Below are 24,303 nucleotides of genomic sequence, written 5' to 3' on the forward strand. Positions count from 1 at the left end.
AAGCTGGCTTCAGCAGCGACCAGAGAAGACAGGAGACAAAAGCAAGGCTAAAGACGTTTTATTAGGCATGCTACAGACGTAATGCAGAAGACACAAAAGAGCAGGAAGCCAAGTCACATGGCCCTCGTTAGAAATAACTCATCCTTGAACCGTGCCTCTACAGAACTTTACTTTACAAATGTAAAGTATAAAAATCAGCAAACGCCTCAATCCAAGAGGATTTGTTGGGTCTTAGAAAAGACGGGAGAACACAATATACAGTTGGGAGCATTTAGCGCTCAAATGGAACATCACTCTTTCAAATGCTTGTGTTTTAAAGGAAATACAGAAACGCTAAAAGGCACAAAAACTTTGGTCCAACCGAGTCGTGCTCTGGCGTAAACTGGTACGTTACAATGAAATCATCTTTTAACTTCTTCCACAGCATGCAAGACATCCTGATGGTAAATCCTAGCACATCTATCCACGTAGAAAAGCATGACAATCACATCTAACAGCTAAGGAAACAAAAGGGAATTCAAACATGGAGAAATACTTCGCTCTAAGCCACAGCCCAACTCTATATTTGAAATCAAAATTGCCAAGAACAATCTTGTACTGAACACAATTGTAGAACAATGGAATTCAAGTCGAACCGTTTCTGGTACCACAGAATTATCCTCTCCTGCAGATGTAGCTGATGAAAAACGAGCATTGATTCTGGAACAGAAAGCTCGGCCTGGTCAAAGGCAGAGCTTCAGAATTGTCCTCGACACCTGGACATGTTCCTCAGAGGACAGGTGAGCATGTCCTGCTGCAACAACAGCTGATATTGTCATATAAGGCACATCATCACTGTCATCTCCCCCCCCCCACATCAGGATCTGAACACTGATTGACATCACCCAGACAGACAACCAATCATATCAATATCTTGCTTGATGCATGCGTCGATGGGAGGATCTATTATTTGAAACTTAATGGTTTGTTTAAAATGAATGCAAGCCAAAAGTTTGTCTCATAAGGAATGACGAAATCTCCCAACACATTGTCAATGAATGTGCCCCCCCCCACCGCCCCCCCAATGTCCAAATGCAGTCATCCAGGTTTGTGACAGCCAGCCCGGGTACCGTCGGAGCTGCTCGGCGACGTTGTTAGATGGTGGACTTGGAGAAGGACACCCTCAGGTGCTGGTTGCCTCCCATGTTGTAGTTGTGAAGGTCAATCAGGGCCTGAATGGCCTCCTCTACAGAGGTCATCTGGATCAGAGCCATTTTACGATCCCTGGAAAACATGGCACACGCATCAAGATGACCGCTAGCATGATGCTAAACTAGCACGCAGGCTCACGCCTGGTCTCAGGAGGACGGGCCGGTCTACTCACTGGAAAAACTTGAAGGCTTTCACGGCGCCTCCAGCGTTGGAGAACAGCAGCCGCAGGTCATCCTCCATCACATCTTGCCTGGCAAAAGAAAAGAGGAAGATGATGCTCATGTCAGGATTCACACCAACATCCCGTTCTTAGTCCTCATGAAGCGACTCCTGAAACCAGGTCAGATCGTCAGGAAAGAACTGTTCCTGCTAAAAAGCACCTTTTTTATTTCTAAAATGTCCTCCGGCTCTACTACAGATGAACGAGACGGTGCGAGTCCGCTGGACACACACCGGTCCCACCAGCTGCGACGCTTCTCCACGGGCTAGCCGGAGGACGTTTCACCTCCAGAGAACGTTTTACAGGGATCTGAACTGAATACTTGGTTTACCCAAACCCAAACTATCATGATGCGACAAGTCCTAAAGAAGAAAGTCAACCTGCATTTATAGATTTCATTAGCCCTTTCCAGCATCAATCCTATTGAATAAACTAGGGGCGATTGGTTTTGATAGCACATCAACAAACTGGATGAAATCGTACCTTGAGGGACGAGAACAAATGGTAGACATAAACGGAACCTTGTCCTCGTCCCTCCCGGTGAGCTGTGGGGTTCCTCAGGGCAGCATTCTAGGGCCGTTACTGTTCCTCCTATACATTAACGGCATGAATGCTGCCTGTAACTGTAAATTGTTCCTGTTTGCTGATGACTCAGCACTCCTGATTTCGGGAGAGGACAAAGTGCAGGTTGAGGAAGCTCTCAGCTCTGAGGTCACCAGAATCCGTACTTGGCTTACCGATAACAAACTGTCACTACATCTTGGTAAAACCGAATCGATTCTTTTTGGGTCTAAACACTCTCTACGTGAGATAAATGTTAATGATTTCAAGGTCACAGTCAATAATACAGTAATCCGGATCAACCCCCCCCCCCCCCCCACCCCCTTATTTGTCCACCCACGTTGCACATAATAATTGCCTTAGTAATTTATTGTCATTTTGCATCAGTGGTGTAATTTATTTTAGATTTATTGTTAGTTTGCATCGGCGGTGTAAAATCATTTTATTTTTGTTTTTCTAATGTTACTTTGCATAAATTGAGTTATTGAATATTGGTTTTATTTTTATTTGTATTGTTATTTGTGGATGATTTATGTACGAAGGACTTTCAACGGAAACAAGACCGCAAGGGCTTTTTAGAAATGCTCCTCTTAGACAGGATGTGTGACTGTACTTGTACTGTAATACATGCTACTGTGTGACTGTACTTGTACTGTAATACATGCTACTGTTTGACTGTACTTGTACTGTAATACATGCTACTGTGTGACTGTACTTGTACTGTAATACATGCTACTGTGTGACTGTACTTGTACTGTAATACATACTACTGTGTGACTGTACTTGTACTGTAATACATGCTGCTGTGTGACTGTACTTGTACTGTAATACATGCTACTGTTTGACTGTACTTGTACTGTAATACATGCTACTGTTTGACTGTACTTGTACTGTAATACATGCTGCTGTGTGACTGTACTTGTACTGTAATACATGCTACTGTGTGACTGTACTTGTACTGTAATACATGCTGCTGTGTGACTGTACTTGTACTGTAATACATGCTACTGTTTGACTGTACTTGTACTGTAATACATGCTACTGTGTGACTGTACTTGTACTGTAATACATGCTGCTGTGTGACTGTACTTGTACTGTAATACATGCTACTGTGTGACTGTACTTGTACTGTAATACATGCTGCTGTGTGACTGTACTTGTACTGTAATACATGCTACTGTGTGACTGTACTTGTACTGTAATACATGCTGCTGTGTGACTGTACTTGTACTGTAATACATGCTGCTGTGTGACTGTACTTGTACTGTAATACATGCTGCTGTGTGACTGTACTTGTACTGTAATACATGCTACTGTTTGACTGTACTTGTACTGTAATACATGCTACTGTTTGACTGTACTTGTACTGTAATACATGCTGCTGTGTGACTGTACTTGTACTCTAACATTCTATCTAATAAATATAGTCATCATCATCATCAAAAAAAAAAACACAGCCAACTGATTCCGAGGCGATAGCTTACGGGATGTTGGAGAGGTGAAGGGTGGCCGATGGCGGGAAAATGTTCTGAAAGTTCTTGGAGCCCGGCTTCTTGAAGCGGTGCAGCGGGGAATTGGCATAGTCCTTGGTGAGGCCCTGGTCATCCAGCCCGTCTCGTGGCAGCGCGACAGTCTGGTGCTTGGACAGCGTCACACGGATCACCTTCCCATACATCTTCTGACCATTCAAGTGACTCATTGCTTTGATCAAAGGAAATCAAAAAGGGCGGTTAGGACGCTGCCTCACCTCGTCCCCTAACAAGAGGACAGTGTGGACATCAGCGTCCTAAAGACATGGATACGCATGAAGAAGCTGCCTCTCAGTACCTGCTTTCAGGTGATAAATACATGATTGCAGTTTCTAAATTCAACACTTTGAAGCATAAAATGACTCGAGTGTTAGAATTGAAGCAGACCCTTCTCTTGGATTGGGGATTAGACAATCAAGTTAAGTTCAGTGAAGCTATTATTTCAAACCGGGCTGCTGCATTTAAAAAATAACAATAAATTGTTCTGGTACGTGCACGTTAGGTTCGGAGATGTCCATCTACTGACCGATGTTCAAGAGCTTTCGCGTATATTGAGGGGGTCAAAGCTATTCTACAAGGGAAAAAGAATCAAGGGGGCGCTAAAGAGCCAATATGCAACATAAGAGTTAAAATTACACATCCGAATCCTCGTAAGTACCGGTGTGAACATGTGCGTAAAGTTTCGTGGGTTTTCGTTGATCCTAAAGTCCTCAAAAACCCGTTCGTACATTTCAAATTTTCGCACGCCGTCCAAGATGGCTGACTTCCTGTTTGTGTAAAAAATCTCAAAAATATTTACTACCCTCGGGACCCCCAGAGGAACGACACACTCGGATTTCGTGACGATCCGAGTACCTTTTCAGAGAAAAGCCACCTTTAGGTGGCGCTATGGAGCCCGAAGGCGATATCAAAGTCCAATCAAATTCCAGATTTAGAAACTAGACACCAGATCTGATACTCACATATAGTTTTCAAGCCCCTAAGTGCCTGAGAAGTGCCTCAAAAAGCCATTTGAGAATAATAATAATAATAATTTCTCTAAAAACAACAGGGTCCTTGAACTCCGTTCTCGGAACCTCACAACGGCACGGCCGTCGTTTGCGTCGTCTTCCTGGTGAAACACGAACCAGTACCAGACGACAGAGCCAGTCCTGCGTTTCTGATACCAAGTCCCCCGTCTCCTTAGCAACTCGTAAATTCACCTTTTTTCCGCTCCCCCTAACAGGAAAACACGCACGCGGTTGGGCGGGGGAGCGAGCTGATTGGTTGCACCAGGAGAGAGTGAGGGAGCGACACTCCACAGAGAATTACGCACCAATGCCGTAAAACATTTAAGTTGAAACAATTGTACTCGCGATATGATCATTTGATACCCCACACGTGGAACAACCTGCGATATATGGAGTACCGTCGATATATCGCGCAGAAATACTTGGGAAGTCGGCATCTGTCTTCCACCAGACCCGGCGGCCAAAAAGTTCTATTTTGGTCTCGTCTCTCTACATGGCTTCCTCCCACGAGTCCTCCGTCAAGCTTCAGACGGGCCTGGACACGTGCTGGACACGTGCTGGACATTTGCTGGACATTTGCTGACAAATACTTATTCACGGCAATAACATGCAAATAAAGATTTAAAACCTCACACAACATGATTTCCGGAGTTTTCAGAGCCCTCACTGCGCACCCTGTGACGCCAGCGTTCAGCACCTCGACACGCCCACGACACGCCCACGGCCCGCCCACGGCCCGCCAATCACTTCACTCCGTTATCAGGAACGCACACGGAGCAGCAAACGCAACGCGGCACAAACACAATGGTATTAACCCCTTCACAGCCCCTACGCAGCGCTGTCCCGGCGTTCAGCCACCAAACACTGGATCCCACCGGATCCCACTGGATCCCACCGGATCCCTGGACCGGTACCTGACAGGCTGCCCCGACTACTTCATTCAAGCTGTTCGTCTTTGTGCCATGGAATGAACTGAAGAGAGCCGACCTTTTCCTTCACATCTTCTTCGCTGGATTGAATCGGGATGAATTTTGTTGACGGAGAAAATGCAGACTAGATTGGGATTACATTTTTCATTTTGTATATTTGAGTACTTTGATCGTTGTGCTGCAATTTGAGGGCATTATAACACAAAGTTTAGTGCTTAAATCGAGCTCTGCCCCCCCCCCCCCCCATCAGTATGAATGGGACTGAAACACTGCACAAAGTATTACTATTACATAACAATAACCTGATCACCATCACCTTCGTATGTCTCTTTCACTAGAAACTGTGCTATTGATCCTTATCGATACAACTACAATCATCAATCGTACCCATCGACTAGAGCTGTCCGGTCGTGGGGATCGTCTCCGGTTTCGATTTTAGTTCAGTTAACTTTAAAAGAGTTCAGTCTCGGTTTTATTGAATAATACATTTGTAAAACGTTAACGTTCTTATTTGGGGGGGGGGGGGGGGGGCTGGATCACTGATCATTCAAAAGCCTGACCAGCCGATACAAAACAACCTAAACCAATAAGGTGTCCGAGGTTTCAGCTTCTTTATCGTAGTGCAGAAAGAAAAAATGGGCAAAAATATTCCACAAACATTTCAACATTTCAACGGGTCGTTGTTGCCCGCTTTCACTACAGCTGGGGGCGGAGCCATAGGCTCAGGCTGCCGGTGATCTCATGGCAGAGCAGGAGATGGTGGCTGAATTTAGACTGGGTCTGCGGACGAGCTCTGCGCTCTGACCTCTGACCTCTGACCACGAGCACAGAAGCTGGTCTGCGGCCCCTCGGCCAGACAAACACGTCTGAGGTGGGCTCACCTAGCTGGGCTTGGTTGGCGTCTGACATCTGAATGAGAGCGCTGTCCTTCTTATTGTAAAGGATTTTCACCCTCTGGACGTCACCATACACGCCTGCATTAGAGCCACAGGCAGGCAAGAGGAGAAGAGGTGAGGTGGAGAGAAACCAGAAAGTTAGGAAGGCAACAAGCGGCACGTTGAGGACATTCAAGAGACAAGAAGCAGAGAGAGAGAGCAGCAGAGTACACAGGAAACTTACAGCAGTAGAGACTAGAGTGAGAAGGTAGAGAGAGGAGACACCCGCTAAGCTAAGCTAGCAAGCTGAGTCTGATGCTAAATAAACAGCATGCAATGGTCATGCCTAAACTATGAGCTCAACTTAGCATTAACCCAAACCAAATCACACGGGGCCAATACGCATTACGCTTAACGTCAAGAAGCTACAGAGAGAAGGTCCTGGTGATAATAACGCTAATCATGACAAATGCTTCAAAGGCAGAATAGAAATATAAAAAGAGATGAGAGAGAGAAAGAAAGGAGAGAGAGCTAACGATAACATACCGAAGAGGGTAAACAGACTTTGGGGCGTAACCATCTTTAGAGGGAGAGAAGAGCAACAAGCAGCGTGAGAGGTAGAGAGGTAGAAGAGTCGGAGCGGAGCGGAGGTAGAGATGGACAGATCGATCCAGAGCGGAGGTAGGAGGAATGGTGGTTTTTATTTCCCCAACGGAGAATGACGGAGGTAGATCATGGAGGGGTACAGGAAGTGGAGGAGGAGTCGGGTAAATTTGTTGGTTCGGAGTTTTGTTGGAGATAAAGTAACAAGAGTAGGAGGTAAATAAAGAAGAGGGGGGGGGGGGAGGTGATTCGATGGGTTGGATGCCCCATCACCACAGGGAATGGGGGGGGGGGAGAAAGAGAGAAATGAAAAGGGGAGATGAATGGGGGGGCAAATGCAAATTGGGGGGGGGGGGGGGGGGGGTAAAAATAAAAAGTAAGGAAGGGGAGGGACAAAAATAAAATATAGGTCAGTACACTGAAATAATGCAAGTAGTTTGGTCAGAGATAATGGCTTGGATCAATACAGCAGATAACTTGAGCAAACATGTCTTTCACCCTGGACAAGCACGGTGTAAAAGTATATACAGGAAGTATATTCAGGAGCAGAGTAAAGCAGCAGTATAAGGGGGGGGGGGGGCTACGACAGCATGCAGCAGCGGATGAGCTGAAGAGAAGATAGTTCAGGCACCATGCAGGGGAGCTATCTGGAGCAGAGGAAGGAAGCAGGTGTGGGCGGAAAGACACCGTCAAAGGTCAAAGGTCAAAGGCTCCACAACGAGTCACAACCAGAGGACAGACAAATCAGATACTACTGAAAGGGTTAAATCTAGGGGGTGTTGAAGGTCCGAGGTCTGGGCCGATCTAGAGGCAGCAAACGTCATATTTAACTTTAGTGTCAGTCGGTACATAAATAACAGACAGCAAGCGACAGGCATTCGTCCAGCAGGGGGGGCACCACAGAATCATTTAGCCCAGTTAGACCCGAAGAGGGGCGCGCTTTAGGTGCTGGAACCGAAGCCCCCTCCCTCTTACGGGGCATTATGAGTCTGGCCAAAAGGGGACAAATAGAGACAACGGCCTGGACATGTCCAGCACACTGGAGAACACAGACAATTGGACAATGTCTAAAGTCAAAGAGCAAAAGCTCCATTTCAGCTCCCTAAAAAGGGTTTGGGTCATTTACAGCGAGCTCTCAAGTCAAAATGGAAAAACTAAGCCTGCAATGCCCCCCCCCCCCCCCCCCGGCAGACAAAGCACAGTGAAAATGGCAGCATAAGCAGGAACAGAGGTCCATCTGAGCAGCTGTGTGCCGGAGCGGTACTGACCTCCTCGTTCAGGTTGCTGACCAGCAGAACCCCACTAGAACCCGCCTGTCCAGCCAAGGCCACCCTCCCAGCAGCAGCAGCGGCCGCCGCCGCCGCGCTCAGGGGGTTCAGGGCTCCTGGCAGGAAATCAACAAGGCAATCATGGAATGAGAGCAGCAGCACCACAACGGCCGAGCCGTGGAAGCCACGCCCAGCGGGCCCCCGTCACAGGAATAAAGAATAAAGAATAAAGAATGAGGAGGGAGGGGCACCTACCTGGGATCTTACCGAGCAGCGAGCCGGAGTCCTTGCTGAACGCCGCGGCCACCGTGGACTCGAGGCTGGGCTGGCCGTCCCCCGCGGGCAGGTCGGGCCGCGTGTAGTCGCGGCTCTTATCGTTGTTGTACTTCACGTTGAGATTGACCAGCTTGGAGAAGTCGATACGCAGCGTGCAGCATGAATTGTAGATGTTCTGACCATCCAAAGCCTGAGATGGGGGGGGGGGGGGTAGTCAATGGTCACCAGCACCCGGCCCGGCGCCTCACCCCCCCGTGGGACTCACCAGCTTGGCCTGCTGCGCGTTGACGGGCTCGCTGAACTGGAGCAGCGCCTGGAACTGATTGTTCTTGGTGAAAGTGATTATTTTCATCACCGTGCCGAACTTGGAGAAAATCTAAGAAGCAGAAGAAAACACAAACGCAAAGGTGGGAACACGGCCCGTGTGAAAGGAGCGGCGGGGGGGGGGGGGCGGAGCCACAACGGTCGCCTGCCTGCTGCAGCACGTCCAGCGTCACAGGGTAGAACATGTTGTCAATGATGATCCGCAGGACGGGACTGGAGGCCGCAGCGAGGGCCTCCTGCACATCCGAGCTGGGGGAGCCGCCCGACTGGACGGCCGACACCGCCTGCAGCACCGCCTGGGTCCTCTAGGAGCAAACACAGGCTTCAGGCTTCAGGCTTCAGGCGCTGCTGTTAACAACGGCCCCTCAAGACGCCGCGTTAGAAGCTTCAACCGCGTTCAGGTCAAACAAAGAACACCAAACCCAGACGAGAGGCCATGAACGGACGCGCCTCAAACGGCTTCACCCCGACGGGCGCTCCACTCACCTGGTTGCCAGCATCAGTCTTGAGTTCTTTGTGATTGGAATACTGAATAAAGATGGGCACGTTGCGGACATGAGGCGTCACGGTGGCGTAGTAGTTCACCATGGTGACGGCCGCCTCTTCTGTCCCCATCTCCAAGAACGCCTGGAAGACATGAAAGCAGGGCGGAACAACGTCCACTCAGGCGTACGACACCTCAGAGGGTCACGCAGAAACGGACACGACGCTCGCAGTAAAACGCTGCAGCACTGCAGTCACAGAAACAGGGTCAGCTCATCACAGGGCAGCCATCTTAAACACTGAGGTGAGGAGTACGGCATCAATAACGTCAGCTGACCTTGCTCAGGGTCAAGGACAAATGTCCAGTAGCTCGTACTGGCCTGGGCATGAGAGGGCATGAGAGCATGCAGCTCCAGCCATCCAGACAGAACGTCTCACTGTCGGCCATTTAAAAATACATCGATGCTTCCACTCAAATCACAGAGCAGACCTCCCCCAAGCAGCTCGTCCACACGGTGATCTGGATCAGCACCAGAAGGCTCTAGATGGTTCTCGGTGTCTTTATACACCAACATGAAAAGTCAAAGTGCATCAGAGTTGATGTATTTTTAACTTTAATTTCATCATGTTCATTTGAATTTAAAATAACGACTGCAATGTGAACGAAACTTCCAGAGTGATCCAGAATCCAGGATCTCTTCTGGATCACAGAAATGTAATCATCTGTTCCTGGTAACGTTTCCTGAAACTTTCATCAGGATCCGTCCAGAATGTCTTCAGCTCTCTTGCTAAAAGACGGTGAAAACACAGCCGCCGCCCGTCCGCCCGTCCGTCCACTCACCTGGTTCTTCCCCTTCAGCGTGAGGATGTTGGTGACTTTACCGAAAGGTAACCCGAGGGCAATGACTTCAGTCTCCGAGGCCTCGTTGGGTAGCTTCCTAATGTGCAGCACACGCGATGGGGGGGCCTCCTCAACCCGCAGCTTCTTACTGTCACTGCCGTTTGAAGCTCTGTCTGAAATGTTAGCATAAACACTCATCACTGTGCTGATCCATCCAATAATAGTCAGCGGTTTGTCACCGTCAACAAAAGCTCTCATTGAATTATCACAGTTTAACAAATCTGCCTGGCTAGAGATGAAAGGACAAAGCTAAATGTCTTGCATCTCAGTTAGCCTGAAGCCAGACGGGCGTGGGGATAGGGAACTCAACCGAGCGTCGTCAGGCGGCCTTTGACCCCACGGCCGACGGACGGGTGGCAGAGAACGCTGCAATGCTTTGTTTGCTCCACGCTGTCGAGCGCACGTTAATAAGTGTACTAACATATATATCCACACACACTCGGTGTATCTGTATGTGGATGCATATTAAGGTATAGGGTACGGGAAGACTTCCCTTTGACATGGCGTTAGATCAAGTAATTGCATATTCTGCAATAGTAATACACAATGTAGGGCTCGTCTCATCTATGAACTAATTATTTCCCTTAAAAATGTTTTTTTACAATTCATACCCTAATTAAAGGATATTACCTGCTAAAATGAAACTCTTGTAGTGCAATTTAACTACACATTACACTCAGACAAATACTAAATACTAACACGCATCTCAAACGGTCTCAATATCAGATTTAAAAAGAACTGTTGACATGAGCTGAAGAAACGAAATGTTGAACCTTCGTGCAACATTTACTGCGCGAGAACACAGATGCATACTTAGGCCATGTACACGCATAGACGGGCTGTAAAAAAACCTGAATATCCTTCCCCCTCTGCGTTGAAAAAAACCCCCATCCACACGGAACCGCATGCGTGCGTTACTAAATACTTCCAGAAGCAGCACAGCAGTTTTAGTGACGCTTCCGAACTCCGGTTCCTCGTCCACACGCAGACGAGGAACCAGAGTTTACAGAAATCTGCACTTTGGCGGGAGTTTTCAAAAACCATCGTTTTTAGTGACAGAAATCGGCGGTTTGGAGCGGATGAGAGGCCAAAACGTGGAAACGAGGGGCGTGCATCTCTGCAGCCGGAGACCGGCTGATACACGGGGTACGATTCGATGGGGCGCGATGGAAGTAATAGGAAGTAAATGCAAGTACTATAAATGTATCAAAGATGAGCGAACACGTGTATCTGTGTGTATTGATGAAACCGGTAACTAAAGATTCTACAAGAAAACAAACAAATGTTCTGTTGGCACAAATTAGAACACTTTTAAAATAAAAAAACAAAAACGGAGAGATCTACTCGTTACTTTCTCAATCCTTCAATCCTTTATCTGCCACGCCCGTTCAGGTGAGGTGCTGGCTGTCACCTACAGACACCGTCGGTTCAACTCACGCAGCTTCTAACCCACTCATCCAACACCTGCAGCCCAAGTTTGAACCTTTAACACCTGCTGCTATGGCTCAAATGGCTCGGGGGGGGGGGGGGGGGTTGAACCAACTCACCGCTGATGCTGCTCATGCCAGAGTTGGGACTGTTGTACATACTCAGCTCCTCAGCTCCTCTCTGTGGGGAGAAAAGCACAAGACTGTCAGGCAAAGACGTGAACGAATGGAGAAAACGTTCCCCACTCAAAAGACAGCAATAAAACAAAGGTCCCCGAGGACGCTCTAACGGCAGAGAAGAGCAAACAGGCTCCTCCTCCTCTGGTGGAGGTGAATTGAAGCCGTCTACATGTGTGACTGTTTGATGCGGACAGACACGCAGAAAACAGAAAACAATGCGTTCAACAGGAAAGGGATTTGTTGTGCGTGACGGGATACAAACTCTCCTCGGGGTCGGCAGCCCGAGACACGCGTACCACGGCTGCCACTCAGAGAATACTAACGCCGCACGCAGGCATTTATGGGTTCATGGAAATATCTAATATCCGATACCCATTCCTGTTATTTCAAGCTATTTTCTTTGTTCAGCAGTACACAACAAAATGCACACTTTGGAGTACTATTACTGTTCTCTCTTCATATCCCGTGTGGGGTCACCAAAAAGCAACCTTCTCCACTTCCCCCTGTCCTTTGCAGCTTCCTCCTCTTCTTCGTTCAGAGCACTGCTGGCGGTCGTTGCTAACCCGTGTGACGCATTAAACAGCTAGCATACAGTCAGAAACTCACCTTCACGCCAACTGCAACGTCACTGATGCTGAAAGACAAGGTGGACCGTTACACACAGCAGGCTACATTATACACATGTGTGTACACTTTACAAGCATTACATGTGGGTCAGTCATTTCTTTTGTGTCTGTTGGGTGCCAGATAAATGTCCTCGTCGTCCGGGTCGAGGTACAGAACCGCCACACGGGCCGTTTACGCCTGGATGGCATTTTACACGCGAGAGGAAAATAACAACGTTTTACTCTCTTCCTCTCGATTTGGGAAGAACCGGTTCATGGACGACAACAGAATGAGCAACGCAACGCTCCAGCGCTCTCGCACAATCACCCGAAAAGACGACGGCGTCCCGACGCCGCAGCGGCACAGACGACCGAACAAAGAACGCTGAAAGAGTGAAGAAGACGACCGGGCTTTCTGGTCTTCATGTAGAACCCGGGGTTAGAACCGTCCCACGATGAGCACCTTTAGGCCGACGGGTTACGCTGACCTCACCGCCAGCCGCCTCACTGGAAACTGCTGACGAAACCCTCAATACTTTGAGTCCAAAATATCCCATGTTTGATATTTACCGGGGTCAAAACAAAAGGTTTTGAGACTGGATCTGTGAAAGCTTATTTGAACTCGGAGCAGATTGTATTTTCTAGTCAACATTTATTTGCTTGTCGGAGTTCAGATTTGATTAAAGTAAAATAAAAGCGTCGGGATATTTCCTTTGTTTATTCTGCTTTTATGCTCCCTACATCAGGCCTGATGTATAGTGTCGCCATGGCAACATCCTCCCAGGGGGTCACTTACAATCCATCACATCTTCCAGTAACGTTGAAGCCATTCGTCATTGAACACGCCGAGCTGCGGTGCGACAGGAGCCGGCCCGACGGCCCGACGGCCCGCAGGCCCGCAGGCCCGCAGGCCGCTCAGGAGGACGCCACCGGCCGCTAGCTTAGCGCCGCAGCCCCGCTAGTTTCTAATCAGGCTATTACAGACTGATTCTAGACCGAAACGATCGGAATGGATTTACCGACTGCTCAGTACTCAGCCAACTCACGTTCAATACAACGCAAGGGACAAACGCGTCCTGCGTCCCCCGACATAGCCGCGTTTAGCTCCGGTTAGCTAAGGCTAAGGCAAGTTAGCATCCGGCCTCAAAACACCGCTACAGACTAACGACGGACTCGACGCCGTCGCCGCGCGTCGCGCCACTTCGCCGCACACACACACACACACACACACACACACGCACACACACACACACGCACACACACACACACACACACACGCACACACACACACGCCATGAACATGAATGATGATTAACCAAGCTGTCTATTTACGTTACACAAAGCGCGCGTCGGCTAAGCTATGCTAACACGCTAGCACCCAGCAATGGAGGGGAGCGCGTGGCTACGGGTCTTGGTGAAACACGGACACGACTCCTCCTCCGCTCATCGATAAAATGCCGCATCTACACATCCGACAGCAGCTCAGCGGGAAACTGCTGAACGTAATCCGCGACGCTGAGAAACATTACCCGTCCATCTTTGCTGCAATGTCTCTCTGCGCCTCCGCTCCGGATCCGACCGTGGCTCCAGCTTACGCGAACGTTCTGCGCTCACTCGCAAGAGCAAAATGGAGGCGAGGCGACATCCGAAAACGATGCGGAACGGAAATGAGCGGAGATTCCCGAAGATGGTGCGCGCGCGTCCCGGCTGGCGCAGGGTTCATCAGTTTGTACGTACATCTGATTGTGATGACGTCACTAGCCTGTACCATATAAATGTGTTGAAAAATGTATTTCAGTATTAATTAATGACATCCAGCAAATATAATGTATAGTACATACTATTAATGTAAATGGAACGAGTCTTATGAATTTATTTTCTCACAATAATGACGCCTTTCTAATTTGTCTAATTTAGTTCTACGGTGCATCAATAAATAAAACATCCGTGAAAAGGACTGGAGTCTGAAGCGACCTATGGACGGCGTATGTATAGTTAAGTCTTTTTATTGTCAGGGAAAAACAAATGATACGATATAACAGCATCCATTTACCTCCTGGAGATCCATGATCCTGTGACAATGAAGTCCTTAAGTCCTGATTTGACATTTTAAGCTGTGATAGCTTGCATTCAGAATTTAGATTTCCACAAAATAACCTATTTTCCTATTAAACATAGTTGTTTGATCAGCTGTTTTACTAGAAAAATACTGATTGGTGTAGCATTTCTGATTTATATCAGGAGAAATGTTTAGTTAGGATATCATCAAGAGCCACAATTTAAAGTGATCAGTCTACAAGATGTCTCTTAGATGTTTACACTTTGTGAAATGTGTGATTGATAAGTAATTCCTAGATGTACAATCACGTCCAGAGACCGTTCATTCGGTCCATGTCGATGGCGTTCAGACGTGGGGACTCGCTCTGCACGCAAGGGAAGCAAATGAGAAAAACAACAAGCTAAGTGGGCAGTTTTCACATAATTATTAATCTTGACAGACATACGCATTCTCCTAGGCTCTCGGCAATGCTACGCCCGAGGTGAAATCAACGCCGAATTGCTTGTCTTAAAGGGCCTGGGATTTAATTAAAAATGACATTTCCCCAAAGACCTTTTCTTCTGAGGCTGCAATGTTGAAATGAACTGATGAGGGTCCCTCTGAGGAAAAGGAAATAAGCAAACTGTCAAACACTGCTGTTTATCAGTGACTGGCATCCTGCACAGCATCTGCTGCACCATGGCTATAAGTCACATTGCTATTAATGGAGGGGGGGGGGCAAGTCTGTCAAATTTGATCTATAGGACGAACAATGAAATTGGGTTGGGGGGGTTGTTGAGGTTAGCTCTTACGTCACCACTGAAGTATTTTGTAACTGACACAGGCACACACGAGGACGTTTACTACGGTACCTCGCACCGCTGGGTCTGCTCTGCGTCGTGTTGCTGTGCCTGTTTAATTACCTGTTTCTGCTTGTCGACCCAGGACCTGTGGCGTGCGGATTGGCTGCGGTCACCCCAGACACACCTGAGACGGATTTAGGCAAATCACCACCAGCCCCCAATAGCAGTCTGGATGAAGTTCTTCAGCTTCACCTGCTGAATAAAGCCAAGTCGATCCGCAGGAACACAAATCATCCCTTAATCCGGAATATAAGCTGCTCCCATCGGGGGCTCGACTGGCACTCCCCCCGGTCAATGAAGTTCTCCTTTGTCCCACTCTCCATCAGGGCCCTGAAAGCCACAGAGAGGAGGTGAGCCTGCCTGTGTTTGTGTGTGGAAGTAACCGGTTTGCTCTGTTTTTATCATAGATACTATACACCTTCACAACGATGCTGCGCTTAACTCTTGTCTTACATGTCCCTTAAATGTTGTAGAAGGTGTGTGGAACTGCTGTAAACCAAATTGCCATCCAAGGGACAAATCAATAAAAGTGAAGTGAAGTGAAGGTGCAGAAAGCATCAGGTACACAGGAGAACACACGCAGGAGAGAGGAACGACACGATGCACCGGGAACGCGCAGGAATGTTTTCAATGAAAAGCAGGAACCAGGCAAGTCCGGAGAATTGTCCATTGGGGAGGAGGGGGGGCGCAGTAGAAATAATTCCGAGAGCAGATGAGCCAATGAGGGGTGTGTGTGTGTGTGGAAAGTCAGAGAGACATGTCCTTGGATTGTTTTGGTAGACAGATAGGACCTGGCGTCGTACAGAGCTCTCTCAGAGGGGGAGGGAGGGGGGGGGCTGGAGACATAATAGATCCAATATTCAGCCGAAATGAAAATTTAGCTTGATCCAAATATACGACTGGTCCTCAGTTATTCCTTGTTTCGTGTTCCAAGGCGAGACTTCAGTCCCTCCAAGCCAGGACTCAGTCCGGTGGTCTGTGATACAGTTCTACCTGCTGGGGCAAGATGGTATCCATTCCGCCGGTCCTCCCCGGATCGATCCCTGAGCTGGTTGCCCAGGTCCTCGATTCGAACCACCACACGGTCCCCCAGAGCACCGAAGAGCACTTTTATATCCATGGTCAATTTATCCAGAACTTTGAAAGCCGCCGTCTTGGAGACTTTCCGGTACACCAGGGCAACTCCCGTCCCGATTAGCAGATGCCCCGCCCCCACCAATAAGCCAAACAGCCAAATATCTTCAGTGTCCTCTACAGAGAGGACCGAGAGACAGACCACTCTCCATTTCTCCCAGGGATCCATGTGTAGCCTGCTGCGTGGGTCCCGTCTGGACAGGTGGGCCCCCCCGGAGTCCCATGCTTGAGTGAAAAAATGTGATCAATCGCACATCAAAGAGACCAGTTAATCAATTCCATGATTTAGTAGACCAGAGCTCAGCACGCAGCGGGTCCTGGAAAGCAGACAGACGAGACGAGACAAAGAATGCAAGCAGGGATGAAAGGAGCAGAGAGAGGAAAAACATCTGCTCTCATCAAAGACCGGAAGAAGAAGATAGTGTTTGTGTACTTGTGCATGTATCTGAGAGGTAGAATGGTGTATAGGCAGGTAGTGTTTGTGTACTTGTGCATGTATCTGAGAGGTAGAATGGTGTACAGGCAGATAGTGTTTGTGTACTTGTGCATGTATCTGAGAGATAGAATGGTGTACAGGCAGGTAGTGTTTGTGTACTTGTGCATGTATCTGAGAGGTAGAATGGTGTACAGGCAGGTAGTGTTTGTGTACTTGTGCATGTATCTGAGAGGTAGAATGGTGTACAGGCAGGTAGTGTTTGGGTACTTGTGCATGTATCTGAGAGGTAGAATGGCGTACAGGCAGATAGTGTTTGTGTACTTGTGCATGTATCTGAGAGGTAGAATGGTGTACAGGCAGGTAGTGTTTGTGTACTTGTGCATGTATCTGAGAGGTAGAATGGTGTACAGGCAGGTAGTGTTTGTGTACTTGTGCATGTATCTGAGAGGTAGAATGGTGTACAGGCAGGTAGTGTTTGTGTACTTGTGCATGTATCTGAGAGGTAGAATGGTGTATAGGCAGGTAGTGTTTGTGTACTTGTGAGTGTATCTGAAAGGTAGAATGGTGTATAGGCAGGTAGTGTTTGTGTACTTGTGAGTGTATCTGAGAGGTAGAATGGTGTATAGGCAGGTAGTGTTTGTGTACTTGTGCATGTATCTGAGAGGTAGAATGGTGTACAGGCAGGTAGTGTTTGTGTACTTGTGCATGTATCTGAGAGGTAGAATGGTGTACAGGCAGGTAGTGTTTGTGTACTTGTGCATGTATCTGAGAGGTAGAATGGTGTACAGGCAGGTAGTGTTTGTGTACTTGTGCATGTATCTGAGAGGTAGAATGGTGTACAGGCAGGTAGTGTTTGTGTACTTGTGCATGTATCTGAGAGGTAGAATGGTGTATAGGCAGGTAGTGTTTGTGTACTTGTGCATGTATCTGAGAGGTAGAATGGTGTACAGGCAGGTAGTGTTTGTGTACTTGTGCATGTATCTGAGAGGTAGAATGGTGTATAGGCAGGTAGTGTTTGTGTACTTGTGCATGTATCTGAGAGGTAGAATGGTGTACAGGCAGGTAGTGTTTGTGTACTTGTGCATGTATCTGAGAGGTAGAATGGTGTACAGGCAGGTAGTGTTTGTGTACTTGTGCATGTATCTGAGAGGTAGAATGGTGTATAGGCAGATATTGTTTGTGTACTTGTGCATGTATCTGAGAGGTAGAATGGTGTACAGGCAGGTAGTGTTTGTGTACTTGTGCATGTATCTGAGAGGTAGAATGGTGTATAGGCAGGTAGTGTTTGTGTACTTGTGCATGTATCTGAGAGGTAGAATGGTGTATAGGCAGGTAGTGTTTGGGTACTTGTGCATGTATCTGAGAGGTAGAATGGTGTACAGGCAGATAGTGTTTGTGTACTTGTGCATGTATCTGAGAGGTAGAATGGTGTACAGGCAGGTAGTGTTTGTGTACTTGTGCATGTATCTGAGAGGTAGAATGGTGTATAGGCAGGTAGTGTTTGGGTACTTGTGCATGTATCTGAGAGGTAGAATGGTGTACAGGCAGATAGTGTTTGTGTACTTGTGCATGTATCTGAGAGGTAGAATGGTGTATAGGCAGGTAGTGTTTGTGTACTTGTGAGTGTATCTGAGAGGTAGAATGGTGTATAGGCAGGTAGTGTTTGTGTACTTGTGAGTGTATCTGAGAGGTAGAATGGTGTATAGGCAGGTAGTGTTTGTGTACTTGTGCATGTATCTGAGAGGTAGAATGGTGTACAGGCAGATAGTGTTTGTGTACTTGTGCATGTATCTGAGAGGTAGAATGGTGTATAGACAGATAGTGTTTGGGTACTTGTGCATGTATCTGAGAGGTAGAATGGTGTATAGGCAGGTAGTGTTTGGGTACTTGTGCATGTATCTGAGAGGTAGAATGGTGTATAGGCAGGTAGTGTTTGTGTACTTGTGCATGTATCTGAGAGGTAGAATGGTGTATAGGCAGGTAGTGTTTGTGTACTTGTGCATGTATCTGAGAGGTAGAATGGTGTATAGGCAGATAGTGTTTGGGTACTTGTGCATGTATCTGAGAGGTAGAATGGTGTATAGGCAGGTAGTGTTTGTGTACTTGTGCATGTATCTGAGAGGTAGAATGGTGTACAGGCAGGTAGTGTTTGTGTACTTGTGCATGTATCTGAGAGGTAGAATGGTGTACAGGCAGGTAGTGTTTGTGTACTTGTGCATGTATCTGAGAGGTAGAATGGTGTATAGGCAGATAGTGTTTGGGTACTTGTGCATGTATCTGAGAGGTAGAATGGTGTATAGGCAGATAGTGTTTGGGTACTTGTGCATGTATCTGAGAGGTAGAATGGTGTATAGGCAGGTAGTGTTTGTGTACTTGTACATGTATCTGAGAGGTAGAATGGTGTATAGGCAGGTAGTGTTTGGGTACTTGTGCATGTATCTGAGAGGTAGAATGGTGTATAGGCAGGTAGTGTTTGTGTACTTGTGCATGTATCTGAGAGGTAGAATGGTGTATAGGCAGGTAGTGTTTGTGTACTTGTGCATGTATCTGAGAGGTAGAATGGTGTATAGGCAGGTAGTGTTTGTGTACTTGTGCATGTATCTGAGAGGTAGAATGGTGTATAGGCAGGTAGTGTTTGTGTACTTGTGCATGTATCTGAGAGGTAGAATGGTGTATAGGCAGGTAGTGTTTGTGTACTTGTGCATGTATCTGAGAGGTAGAATGGTGTATAGGCAGGTAGTGTTTGGGTAACTTAGATCCCAATACATTTTGAGAGTGATCTGGATACCCGTTTGGATACAAAAAAAAAAGAAAACGTGGATTTCATTCGCTTATAATGGAGGTTTTTTCCAAATCATATTATGTAAAATATTTGTTAAATTCACTCACCAACTATCCCAGTCATAAAGGGGTCCGATCTGAACCATCATGAAACACGTCTTCTGGTTCTGATCCAGAATGAGGTCAGGAACAAATATTACATTTTAACATTAAACCCATTTATGGATTAAGAATCAGCTCTGATTCACTTTGACTTTTCATGGTAGGTGTATAAATATACCAAGAACAATCTGATGATAATCCAGATCACCATGTGGACGGTGTAGATCCAATTATGAGCTATATGGTGGTGGTTTGCACTCTCTGAGTTTATCTATTAAATCCCATCCCAAACAAAAAATAGGTGAAGCCATTCGGTCCACAAAACATTTCTGGAGTTTCACAATAAATGAGGGTTACAAAAACTCCATCAGGAGAAGTTGTAGGGAATTTCCATATTAGATGGAATTCCACAACATGATTGCATGCCGACAGAACAATAGGGCTGCACAACATTTCGTTGTATTGACTGTACTGATCACATCAAGTCTCATCAGAGACAACACATAAACCGATTGGCTGGGGCAAAGCCCCGCCCTCAGGGGACGGACTGAAACAGGTGTGTTAAAAGGAGGCGACAAGAAGACGTTCCTTGCAGTGATGGGCATTCCGGCTCTTTTGGCTCCCAAGTGGCTCCTCGGACTTTTTGTTTGTTGTCGTCAACATTAATTTAATACCAAATCATGTGCATTGTGTAACATTAGCTACTAATGTAAAAGCATCAATATATCAAATGTTTATTAAATGTCTTTAATTAAATCCTTTTGTTCTCTGTGAGATGTGTTTGGATTGGTTTTGTATTTTATATTATATAATATGTTTATTGTAGCTAGCAGTGCAAAGAGGATTTAAATAAAGACATTTAATAAACATTTGATATATTGCATGTTTTTACATTAGTAGCTAATTTTACACAATGCACATGATTTGGTATTAAATTAATTTTGTCAACAACAAAAAATCTGAGGAGCCACTTGGGAGCCAAAAGAACCGGCTCTCTTAAAAGAGCCGGAATTCCCATCACTACACTGAACTGAAACAAGATGGTGGTTTAAAGCTAAACTTTGCTGATCTTCCTTTGGACAGTTTCTGGTTATCTGTTGCCAAGGAGTTCCCCATTCTAGCCAACAAAGCTATTCTGACATTGCTCCCGTTTTCAACCACATATCTGTGTGAGCTGAGCTTCTCAAGCTCGACGGCGATAAAAACTAAAAACAGAGAGAGACTGAGAGCTGTTGAGGAAGAGCTTCGTGTGTGTCTTTCTACCATTACTGCAGGATATCCATTTTGTGTTCATCGAAGCAGCCCCAGGTTTCCCACTAAGCATAAATACATATTTTAAAAAAACGATATTATTAACTATATGTATTATAATAAAGGTCATCTAATATAATGTATAGTGTGTTAGAACGTCATTTTGTGTCATTTTGGTTCGTGGTGTGCCGCAGGATTTTGTAAATGTAAAAAATGTGCCGCGGCTCAAAAAAGGTTGGGAAACACTGCTCTAATGGCACTAAAGGATGAATAGTCCGCATGTGCCTGTGTAAATGCTAGATATGAGATTTTTATTTTACAAAGTCTGCACTCAGCCTTTGTGCCATCAACCACATTAAAATGTGTCCAGATTAGACTCCGTTTTCTTTCACTCATTTTCTTACCTTACTCTTTCTCACGCGTAGTTTCTGCAAAGTTATCTCTCTCTCTCTCTCTCTCTCTCTCTCTCTCTCTCTCTCTCTCTCTCTCTCTCTCTCTCTCAACCCAGCCGGTCAGACAGATGGCCGTCCACCATGAGCCTAGGTTCTGTCCAAGGTTTCTGCCTGTTAAAGGGAAGTTTTTTCTTGCCTCCGTTGCCAAAGTTCTTGCTCTTGTGGGTCAAGTTGGGTTCTGTGTTTCCCTGCAGGTCTTTCCCTGCTAATCCTATAAAGTGCCTTGAGATGACTTTATGTTGTGATCTGGCGCTGGAGAAATGAAACTGAATTGAATTTTATTTAATTTAATTGCCTGCTGGCACAAGATGATATCCAGTTTCTGCTGTTCTTTCACGGATCGAGCCGTGAGCTCATGGGGTAGTTCTTGATCTCGGCCACCACCCGGTCCCCCAAAGCCCAAAAAGTACTTTTAGGTCCATGGTCAATTTATCAAGGACTTTGAAAGCCGCTGTCTTTGAGACTTTCCGGGACACCAGGGCAACTCCCAGCCCACAATAAGCTCCTCCGCTGGCTGTAGCGGCCTGGGTCCGGTTGGTGACCTGGGTGCCCCCGTGGTCCTCCCCTTCCTCCTCCCTGCCCTCTCTCCTCCACTCTCCCCATCCTCCGCTCGGCCTCCGCTCCTTGGTCCCGTCTCACCTCCCCTCTCCCTTGCCTCCTCTTCCCACCCCCTCGTGGTCTTCGCCATTCCCCCCTCCGGCCGGGGGCCTCCATATTCATGGGGGTGTGAAGAGAGGAGGATGCTGAGGAAACTGATCAGCATCAGAGGCAACATCTCTCACTATTCGGTAGTTAGCGTATTCAACGATTAAACCTATTAAACCAAAGGAAAACTGCCCAAGAAAGCTGTGAAAATTGGTGCAGCGAATCCAATATCAATGAATATTACAAGCAGCCGTCAGATTTATGTGAGAAAAGAACAAAGTGTGAATGATTTTCAGTGTCAAACAGCAAACAGCCAAGCTGTGAAAGAAGCAAACAGGAAGTGACACAAAAGTCGATGCTCAGTACGTTGATTTTCTCACGCGGGTCGACTCAACCTGAACCTACTCGGGTCGACTCAACCTGAACCTACTGGGGTCGACTCAACCTGAACCTACTCGGGTCGACTCAACCTGAACCTACTGGGGTCGACTCAACCTGAACCTACTCGGGTCGACTCAACCTGAACCTACTCGGGTCGACTGAACCTGAACCTACTCGGGTCGACTGAACCTGAACCTACTGGGGTCGACTCAACCTGAACCTACTCGGGTCGACTCAACCTGAACCTACTCGGGTTGACTCAACCTGAACCTACTCGGGGTCGACTCAACCTGAACCTACTCGGGTCGACTCAACCTGAACCTACTCGGGTCGACTGAACCTGAACCTACTCGGGTCGACTCAACCTGAACCTACTCGGGTCGACTCAACCTGAACCTACTCGGGTCGACTCAAACTGAACCTACTCGGGTCGACTCAAACTGAACCTACTGGGGTCGACTGAACCTGAACCAACTCGGGTCGACTCAACCTGAACCTACTCGGGTCGACTGAACCTGAACCTACGCGGGTCGACTGAACCTGAACCAACTCGGGTCGACTCAACCTGAACCTACTCGGGTCGACTCAACCTGAACCTACTGGGGTCGACTGAACCTGAACCTACTCGGGTCGACTCAACCTGAACCTACGCGGGTCGACTGAACCTGAACCTACTCGGGGTCGACTCAACCTGAACCTACTCGGGTCGACTCAACCTGAACCTACGCGGGTCGACTGAACCTGAACCTACTCGGCTAAACTCCGCCTTCGTTCGCGTGTGTTCGTTTTGCCTTGGCTACACTTCCTTGTCCGAACTCTGAAAATTAGTTTGACTTCTAAAGCAATTCAAACTCCTTTTTTTGTTCGACGACCGAGTCATTCCATAACCGAGGCTCTGCTGTACTAAAGACTAATATTACACACCTGGCAGCTGCTGGAAAAAATGAAGGTGTTTTATTTTGAAAAACGACCAGATTTTTGCCAACGTAACATTCGCCTGTGAATTTTCATGCTTTACGTGATACGTTACTAAAAACAGACGTAAACTCTCAATAAGTAAATTAAAAAACAAACGTCTTTGGAGAGCTTCTTTGCTAAAGGGAAAGTCCAACTGAGGAGGAAGAAAATAAAACCTCTTTTAACAGACAAACCAGGAGTCGGACTTAAAACACGGTTTATCTACAACAGCTGATTAGCTTCATTAAGGAGCAACGAAGGGTTAAAAGCTGCTTCGGCACAAAGAGACCGAGAACCCTGAAATAAAAAACAAGAACCCTGAAATAAAAAACAAGAACCCTGAAATAAAAAACAAGAACCCGGATTAAAAGACAAGAATGTGGAAATTATGACACAAAAAAGGTGAACATGAAGGACAGAAGCGATTATTGAGACCAGAACTACTGGTGAGTAGATACTGGTGTAGTACTTGTTGAATAGTTATTGCAAGTGCATAATATAAAGTTTAATGGTAAGATAATATTCTCCTTTTTTTATTTAAGTACCCCCCCCCACCAGTCTGCGAAACAACTGCCCGCCATGAAACCGGAGGAACCTGAGTTGGCAAAGGGACACGAAGGCATACATTTGTGCAGCAGCGTCAGCTGAGGGTCTGGATGGGAGGCAGTGATGGTAAATGGACTGCACTTAAGTGCTTTTTCCACCTTTGATATTGGATATTCTGGTGTGGACATATTGGCCATGGACAATGTGTAATAACATGAAAATGACAATACACCTTTTTTGAAATGTCAAAATTAAATTAACTTCCAACAGATAGCATTATTGTAGTCTTGCTTTAGAAGACAAAAATATGCTTGAGCTAAGGGCTACATATTCAT

At 46.8% G+C, this 24,303-nt stretch overlaps 1 protein-coding gene across 1 annotated transcript; it reads right to left on the bottom strand.

Annotated features, from left to right (window-relative positions):
- Window positions 1–42: 42 nt before the first annotated feature.
- LOC137904147 (polypyrimidine tract-binding protein 2-like) lies at window positions 43–13,982 on the bottom strand. Its single transcript, XM_068748310.1, has 14 exons — window positions 13,912–13,982; window positions 12,384–12,411; window positions 11,718–11,778; window positions 10,111–10,283; window positions 9,258–9,413; window positions 8,936–9,052; window positions 8,728–8,838; window positions 8,442–8,652; window positions 8,187–8,302; window positions 6,862–6,895; window positions 6,322–6,414; window positions 3,457–3,673; window positions 1,364–1,441; window positions 43–1,263 (listed from the first exon to the last, which is right to left on the bottom strand). The coding sequence occupies exons 1-14, from the start codon at window positions 13,917–13,919 to the stop codon at window positions 1,134–1,136; spliced, it is 1,533 nt and encodes a 510-aa protein (XP_068604411.1). The 5' UTR covers window positions 13,920–13,982; the 3' UTR covers window positions 43–1,133.
- Window positions 13,983–24,303: the final 10,321 nt, after the last annotated feature.

This window comes from Brachionichthys hirsutus, chromosome 14 (assembly GCF_040956055.1).
Source record: "Brachionichthys hirsutus isolate HB-005 chromosome 14, CSIRO-AGI_Bhir_v1, whole genome shotgun sequence".
Lineage (NCBI taxonomy): Eukaryota > Metazoa > Chordata > Actinopteri > Lophiiformes > Brachionichthyidae > Brachionichthys > Brachionichthys hirsutus.